Here is an 8,486-nt window from a genome sequence, read left to right on the forward strand (position 1 = left end):
ATGTCTAACATGATTGATTATTCTGGCATTGCTTGATCTAGGCTGTCTCCATGGTCATCTGTTGTTGCTGTCATGGATCGTTCTTCTATCTTTTAAGAATCCTGTTGTCAAGATGACATGACGCATTTACCTTAGTTTCAGCCAAATGCGCTTGCGCAGACAGCATTTGCTATCATGGAGTTGCTACAACATCATAGCTAGAGAAGATTTCTATCTAATATCATTCACATTACTTTTTGAGGATTGAAGTACAAGTAGTAGTATGCATCAAGAGAAGGTAGCGTTGTAACTAAATGTAAAAAGTAGTGTGTGCGTGAGGACACCGTTAGCTTGTTTAATAGCTACATTAGCCAAGAATTGTTAGCTGCTAGCCAACTAATTCCAGTATATACTGTAGAGCTAGAGCTAGCTATGTAACTGTGAAACTTGCAAACTGCCAATTGTATTTATTCACCTGGTTTACTAACTTTGCTCGCTAACTATGGACATGCATATTATTTTTTTTTAGAAAATAACTAGGGAAGATACATGGAAGACAGATGACCTAAGGAAACATATACGGGTATGTTAAAACAGCACTCGTGTTTTCAATTCACTTAATTAATCCTGTAATTTAATGATCCATTGTTAATTTACACATTGCTTCTTATGGTATTGGTGCAATTAACAAACATAAGCATTTCTTGTTAGGGTGGGGGACGTGAGGAGGACCATGGCAGGAGGCGAGAGGAGTATGAGAGACAACACAGGGGTGGCGAGTCTCTGGAGAGACGCCCACGAGACCCAGAGAGAGAGGCCAGGAGAGAAAGAGACAAGCAGAGAGAAAAGGAAAGCACACAAGAGAAAAAAAACAGAGAGAAAGACCGACATCTGGATCGAAGGAAAGAGCGTTCAAACGACAGGATAGGTGATAGTGAGGAGAAGGAGAGGAGAAGAGAGAAGGATAAAGTGGTTGGTAGTAGCAAATACCAGGACGGGGGCAGAGAAAGTAGGGACAAAATACATAATAGAGGAGAGAAGGAAAACAGAGACAGAGAGAAGGAAAGGGCACGAGAGAGGGAGAAGGACAAGGATAGAATCAAGGATAGGGAGAGAGACAAGCAAAGAGACAGAGAGAAAGGGGCAGAGGAGAGAGATAGGGAGAGACGAAGAGAGGAGAGGGAAAGAAGGAGAGCGGACGGACAAAGTATTGAAAGGAAAGATATGGACGGACGGCAGGAGAGCGACAGGAGAGATGGGCACAAGGAGCGAGAACATCTCAAAGAAAGTGAATACCATGACAAACGGAAGGATAGAGAAAGGAGAGAGAGACACTCAGAAAGAGAGCGTACTGTACAAAAGGATGACAAAGGTACAGTTACGAAAGACGAGTAACGGTACACTTTACCGAAAACATGACCAGCCGACTAGATCTTGAAATGACAACAAATTGGATGTATTGCTTTCATTTCAGAATCCAGGGAGCACCGTAGAAAAGAGAAAGAGGAGAGAGAAAGGAGACACAGGGAGACTGCACCACCTGTGAGTGTCTTGAACACCGGCAGGCTGCTTCAGAATCATAAAAGCCGATTTCTCGACTCCACTTGTTTCACATCAGCAGTCGTTCTTCCTGATAGGATGTAGCAGAAAGCCGGAGACGTGACAGCGACGCCAGAGAGGCAGCACGCAGGGATCACAAGCCTTCAGAGGATCGTCGCCGTGCCGACGGAAAGGGGGCCGAGAGGGATAGGCGCAGAGAGCGAAGGCGCAGAGAGGAGGTGGACCCCAAGAGGGAGGTCACTGAGAGGAGCAGAGACAAGAGAAGCCATCAAGACCCCAGGGAAAAGAGAGAAGATGTGGAAACAAAGGTTGGTTACCTGTTAGTTATTGGTTCTTTAGGGGTTAATCCATACTGAATTTTCTGTTTAAAATGTGTAGGTTTTTTTTTTTATATAGTGCAAAAACCTTGACAACATTGGTGATTAGGCACGGTTGATAATCTCACAATATGGCATTGGTGTACAACTCACATATGTCAGTGGATGTTTTCCATACCAAACAGAACAATTACATTTGTATGCCTCAACTATGTGTTTCCTCTTTGTGACCCAGGAAGTACTGGGGCAATCAGAATCCATGTGGAGGTCTAGTCAGAAAGAATTAAGTGACACAGAAGAGCCCGTAAGACTCTTATTTTGAAAAGAGGATTTTCCTCATGGCCGTTCTTTCCTCTGCCAGCATGTGTACACAGCATGAATGATTTCAGGAAGGACACATTCTTAAATAAACTACATAGGTTCTCTAAACATGTATTCTGTACAACACTTGTTATGAGCAAGTGTTGGACCACAGCATTGTACTTTCTCACTTTTGCGTTCATTGTTTGCTTTCTTTGACCTATGCCTGCACATGCCTCCATCACTTGCCACTACTTCCTATGTCCCAGCTTTTTGCATGGCATTATTTATAAGTATTGGAGTCTGTCTGTGTAAACACTTACTGTACTGTGATTGACTGTTCTTCAGCTGGTAAAATGGACTGAATTTGCAGGTTGAAAAGCAGGATCCTCAAACAGAGAGCCAACCTGATCATGATGGTGATGCTCAAGACTATGAAGAAGACTTTGTGGTACGAATATGGCAAATATTTTTGTGGAGATGCTGAATATAAAAGGCAGCCCTTGCACATTAACACACACAATAAAGGTTATTTCAATAGATTTTTGTTTTGTTTCATCACAAATTTTGCATGCTCTTAATGGATTTCGTTTCAAGAAAATGGTGAGTGCATCATCAAGCCCATTGACGGCCACTTAAACATTCCGTGTAGAGATGTTGGAACAGAATGGCGTCTATTCCAGACTTGTGAGTTTGTTCTCTCTTCGTAGGATTACGAGGAGGATTTTGAGGAGGGGAGTGAGAGCGGCGGTGAGGAAGAGGAGAAGCAGACCCACAGCCAGGAAGAAGAGAGAGAGGAGAGAGAAGAGAGGGAAGAACTGAACCCGCAAAGGAGAGAGCAGATAGAAGCCATCCAGAGAGCCATGAAAGAAGAGAACGAGAGAGTGGGCTCTGTCCAGACGAGGCTCAGCACGGAGGAGGAGGAGGAGGAGAGACCCAGTAAGACCGGAGGTATAGGATGGAAATGTTGATTGCTATTTTCAGGATAGGGATTTGGGATCTGTATTGTCTCCTAGGGGATTAGCAAGATGTTAGCCTTTGCTCTCTAAAGGTGACTTTTAAAATGCACACGCTATCCTTTCCACCCCTCATTCCATTTTTGCAGAACTGAATCAATTGCGTTAATGTGTCGCGTAGGTCCATCAACTGCATCAGGCATTGTTCCTTTTTATCGCGCACTCGCAGGTTCTGAAACGCTCCCCCAGCAGGGGAAGTTCATCGACTTTGTGGCCGCAAAACACCGTGAGGTCAACAAGAAAGTCGCCTGCCAGCAGAAGTAGGTCTGAGTGGTACCGAGGGCAGCCATTTTGATTTCAAGCATTTCCATAATTGAGTGTCCTTCCTGAGGACTCTTAAGATGTCTCCCTAACCGTTGTTCACGCATGCGTATGCATACAACAGAAAGCGCAGTGCAGAGCTGCTCCGCCTCATTGACTTGGACTACTCCATCACCTTCTCCCTCCTTGACCTGCCACCTGTGAACGAGTACGACATGTACATCAAAAGCTTTGGGACGACCAACACCAAACAGGTTTGGGTGCCTTTTCCCCCCATTTTTTCTTCATTAGTACTTCCGAGGATAAACCGACATATCTTGTGCTTTCTGTCCAGGCTTATGTTCAGTGTAACGAAGACAACACTGACCGAGGCATCCAAACTGAAGAGTTGGAAAACAGCGAGAAGTGGACACAGCACCCTGCAGAATGGAACGCTGTTTGTGGAGGTGAGCAGACAGCTAGACATAAGGCTTTACTTTCGAAAGCTCTTTTTCTACTTTCAGAGTTTACATTTACATTTAGTCATTTAGCAGACGCTCTTATCCAGAGCGACTTACAGTAAGTACAGGGACATTTCCCCCGAGGCAAGTAGGGTGAAGTGCCTTGCCCAAGGACACAGCGTCAGTTGGCATGACCGGGAATCGAACTGGCAACCATCGGATTACTAGCCCAATTCTATCACCGCTCAGCCACCTGACTCCCTAGTTTGATGGTGTTCATTGTCATTGTCCAGGTCCCAACCTTTCTCAAGAAGACTCACAATCCACAAGTAAGATGAACGTCGACTCCCAGCGCCTGGCGACGTTCCTACGCTCGGCCTCCCAGGTATATGACGACTCTGTCCTTGGATCGGTAGGAAACCTTTCTGCTACGCCAGCAGTCCACCAGACACTGTTGTGTGTTGTGCGTAGGTGGTGGCTGTACTTCTGGAGGAGGACAGAGCAGAGAGACAGTCACTCAAGAAGCTGAGGTCCCAAGCTGATACCCTCCAGTCCTTCAGTGATGGCTGCTTACAGCTCAACACCAAGTTGCCATTTCTCCATGGTATGTCATCACCTCACACCCTCAGAGTCGAATGTATTATCACACATTTATCTGTCGGGGAAAGCCCTTAGACAAAAAAACATGATCTATTAGCTCTCATCCTACTTTGATGTATTTTACAGATGAATGAAACAAAATATGTATAGGTCACTGTTCTCAAAAGCAAAACACGAAATTAGATTAATTTACTTAACACTCCTTACCCAAACAATCAAGCATCTTACCCAACAATTATCTGATTCAGCCCGTTACTGCTTCGTGCTGCCAACACCCCCCACCCCAACCACCCCACCACAACCTCCCCACCCCAACCACCCCACCACAACCTCCCCACCCCAACCACCCCACCACAACCTCCCCACCCCAACCACCCCACCACAACCTCCCTACCCACAGGTCGTCCCATCAGCCTGGTGCACTTCTCCCAGGTCCAGACACAGACCGTGCTGTCCGTCCACAGCCCAACCCAGAAGCCCAGCGCTGTGCGTCTGGACAGCAAGACCATCATCTGCATCTGGAACATCTGGGAGCCCTCCCGCCCTCAGAAGATCCTGGTCTACGAGTCAGAGGTGCTCACAGTCGTGTGGAGTCTGAAAAGTTTATAATATGTAGTTGGGGCACATTGCAGATGTGTAGTATACTGTAATATAGATATGGCCGAGACTAGTTTCCTATCTTAGGCCATGACCAGGATATACCTTTGTTCTAGATATGAAAAAGATGCGCTCCCTTGCATTATTCAAGTTTTAAAAACCAGGATTACTTTCTCACTTTAATTGGTTATGCTAACCTTCCGGTGTGTTCTCTCATCATCTCCCAGTTGCGTAGCTGCTGCTTCAGCCCAGGTAAAGCCACGCTGGTGTTTGCCGGAACGTCCGTGGGCTCCGTGGTGCTGTGGGACCTGCGGGAGCACGCCGGGGACCACCACACACTCAGGATAGGGGACATCGACTGGACCCTCCGTCACCCAACCTTCTCCACAGGTCAGCAATGAGTCAGGTCATGCATGACCCCAGCCTGAGGCTTGTGACTTTGCTTGTGTCATAGGACATGGTTTGTGTCCTATGTCTCCATCTTAGATGTGTTTTCCAGGAATAAGGTCCCTTTTTAGAAGACATGTAGGATTAGGAGGCTCTTGGCTTCTGCAAGTCCTTTTTCAGGAGAGATGTTTTCTCTCGCAGCTCAGTTCGTAGAATGCTCATCTCTGGATGTTCCAGAGGCTGGTCTCGTGTTTTACAGGCTGGGTTAATTCAGTGTGTGTTGATATCACGTCCTCCGTCAACCTGTCATCGCAGACGCAGTGCTGGCAGCCTCGGGTCACATGTCCTCGGTGAGCTCCGTGGAGGTGGTGCCTGCCGCCGTGTCCCAGGGTGGGGGGCCAGAGCTCCCCCTGTTGGGCAGCGACGAAGGTACAATGACTGAGGCTGATGCTAGGAATGACTTCATGTGCTGTGACCTATTCTTACCGCATAATAATGATTGATAATGCCTTTTTTTTGTTTTGCAACTCAAGAGTCATCAGGATTGTCATTCCAGTTGGCATCACTTGATGAAAATGGGGTTTTGAATCTATGGGTATGTATATAATGATTATTTGGATTTTTTATTGTCTGAAACCAGTCTTGCTCTCTGTCATCAGTAACTTTACAGCCACAGTGTAATTACCCTCTCTGTCCCACAGGTGGTGCTGGAGCTCCCTAAAACCAATGAAGCAGGTTCACAGACAGACTTGGGTGAGTTACAGTTATTGAAATGTTTTGGTCCTTTGAAGTTTTCCACTCCTAACGTGGTTCTAATGGTGTCTCGTGTCTCCGTCCCGCAGGGCTCAGGCCAGGCGGCAAAGTGAAATTGCTCCACAGTTCCACGCTCCTCACCAGTGAGAGGTGAGACAGACACATATATCCCCGTATCGTACGTCACTGCCAGCCACCGTGACAGAAATATCCACAAAGTGTGGGCACAGCTGTGTCTCTGTGGGTCATCCGATCTTGTTTGTTGTGTAGTGTGGCCAGACTGATGTTGTTCTTGGCGTTATCGTTGTCTCTCCCTCTTTGACCTGACATGTCGGTGGTAAATGTGGACGAGTGTTTGTGTGATGGCAATGACACCGTGTCCCTAGGCAGGATTTTTGGGATCAATATGACCTGTCTTGATCCAGACGGTCTCTGTCTCTCTCTCCTTTTAATCTTTCTTTTTTTTTTCTTTTCTAGAAAGTCAACACGAGACGCCATTAGAACAAGCCCTCCACAAGCCCTTCTCGTAAAATTCCTGCCCTCTGATCCCAGTCATTTCTTTATTGGCACTAACATGGTGAGAACATTCTCACACAACGGTTGTTTCTCAAATCACTGTCCTGGGTGTATGCGAAACATTCAGTACTGTACATGGTGTGCTGCTACCTAAAACTGTCTGTTATCACATCACAATTAACTGAATAAAGGGTTATTCCTATTTTAGGGACTTGTGAACCATGGAACCAGTCACGGGCTGAAGGCACCTCCAAAGTTTTACAGACCTAAAATGGTCGGAGCCAGACCCGTTGATGTCACCTCCATCGATTTCTCTCCTTTTGAAGAAACCTTTTTTCTGGTGGGTTCAGTTTTGTATGCCACGCCACATATACCCCAGTTACTCTCAATTTTGAATCCCCAGTTATCAAATAACATTTACTGTGTGGTAAATGCCTAAGGTATTTGTTGCCTATTATTTAATCAAATAAGCATTGAACACTGTACATGCTGCAATTTTAAGTAATTATTTTGTTACTTATCGATCTGTTGTCTAGTATTCTGTGCCTGGGTGTGTTCCAGGTTGGCTGTGGGGACGGCAGTGTCCGACTCCATACTGTGGCCAGTGAGCAGCCTGTTCTGGAGTGGACGAGCAGCACGGCAGGGGACCCTGTGGTCTCGGTCCAGTGGGCCCAGACCCGACCCGCTGTCTTCTGTGTGCTGGACGCCACATCCAACCTCCACATATGGGACCTCCTGGAGACAGACTGTGAGCCTGTCATCACAGAAAAGACTGACGCTGACAGGTAGCTTGGAGGGCATGGTCTTTAAGATGACATCCTGTTTGTAAAGGAAGTGGCCATGATGTTTTCAATATGGTTTGGGGTGCAGGTTTGAAACATGCGAGGGATGTAAAAGAGCTTTGAGGTTAGGTTTTGGGCCCATTTACCTAATGCTTTTTCATTGACACGTCCCAACATTAAAAACATGTCCCCTTCATCACTAGTGAAATCTTTGATGTTTTGGTTTGATAAGTTCCTCTTTTTTTTTTTCACAGGGTTACGGCAATGGCAGCGTTTGGCGACCCTTCAAAGCAGAACACGTTTTCAGGAATAGCATTAGCACGACAGTCAGGGAAGATAGAAATGCAGTATTTCAGTAAACGATTCACAGTGCCTGATTCTGCAGATCTGGGAAAGCTTCAGAGTTTGAAAGAGGAAGCCTTCTTAGATTAGAAGTTCTACTTCTAACTGGGTTTGCACTCAAATTCATTTTTTTCAACCACTATTTGTAGATATGAACTGAATGAGAAACACAATTCATTTTAAGATCCAACATTTAATATGGTTAGAATGATTGTTAGTCAACTCAGATAAGTGTTTATGTACTATAGGTGTTCACCACACAGTTTAACATTGTATTATAGGCCTACCTCAGTGAGCAACAACATTATAACACAAAATAGATAATCAGAAATTAGCAATAAACATTATAAAAGTTTGTTTTTACTATGTTTTTGATCAAATGGAATTAAATAAATGAATGTCTTTGTATGCTCATGCCTATAAAAAAAATAGAAAAATAAAAGAAAACTGACACACACCATCACCAAAGAAAGACATATCCGTAAGAGTAAGCCATAAATAAAGGGTACATGTAAATAGGTTTTGATTTATGTAAAGATCAATTTTGTCTACTATGAAATGTATTTATAATGTTACAGGTTTTTGTCATACATTAAATAAAGACATGGTCATGTTCAGCGTATTTCCTCTGTTACC

The 8,486-nt window shown here is 45.1% G+C and overlaps 1 protein-coding gene across 2 annotated transcripts; it reads left to right on the forward strand.

Annotated features, from left to right (window-relative positions):
• The first annotated feature begins 70 nt into the window (after positions 1-70).
• dync2i1 (dynein 2 intermediate chain 1) lies at positions 71-8,467 on the forward strand. 2 transcript variants are annotated; one of them, XM_062480040.1, is made up of 23 exons: positions 71-277; positions 509-562; positions 691-1,351; positions 1,454-1,521; positions 1,617-1,847; positions 2,092-2,160; positions 2,530-2,607; positions 2,867-3,107; positions 3,342-3,432; positions 3,558-3,687; positions 3,768-3,879; positions 4,167-4,258; positions 4,345-4,477; positions 4,874-5,046; positions 5,298-5,460; positions 5,773-5,886; positions 5,991-6,052; positions 6,159-6,210; positions 6,300-6,360; positions 6,688-6,787; positions 6,935-7,066; positions 7,288-7,511; positions 7,763-8,467. In XM_062480040.1, the coding sequence occupies exons 1-23, from the start codon at positions 263-265 to the stop codon at positions 7,938-7,940; spliced, it is 3,234 nt and encodes a 1,077-aa protein (XP_062336024.1). In that variant the 5' UTR covers positions 71-262; the 3' UTR covers positions 7,941-8,467. The 2 variants fall into 2 exon arrangements, with proteins under 2 accessions (XP_062336024.1, XP_062336025.1); XM_062480041.1 differs by lacking the exon at positions 2,092-2,160.
• The last annotated feature ends 19 nt before the right edge of the window (positions 8,468-8,486 follow it).

The sequence above is a fragment of the Osmerus eperlanus genome, chromosome 15 (genome assembly GCF_963692335.1).
Source record: "Osmerus eperlanus chromosome 15, fOsmEpe2.1, whole genome shotgun sequence".
NCBI classification, from domain to species: domain Eukaryota; kingdom Metazoa; phylum Chordata; class Actinopteri; order Osmeriformes; family Osmeridae; genus Osmerus; species Osmerus eperlanus.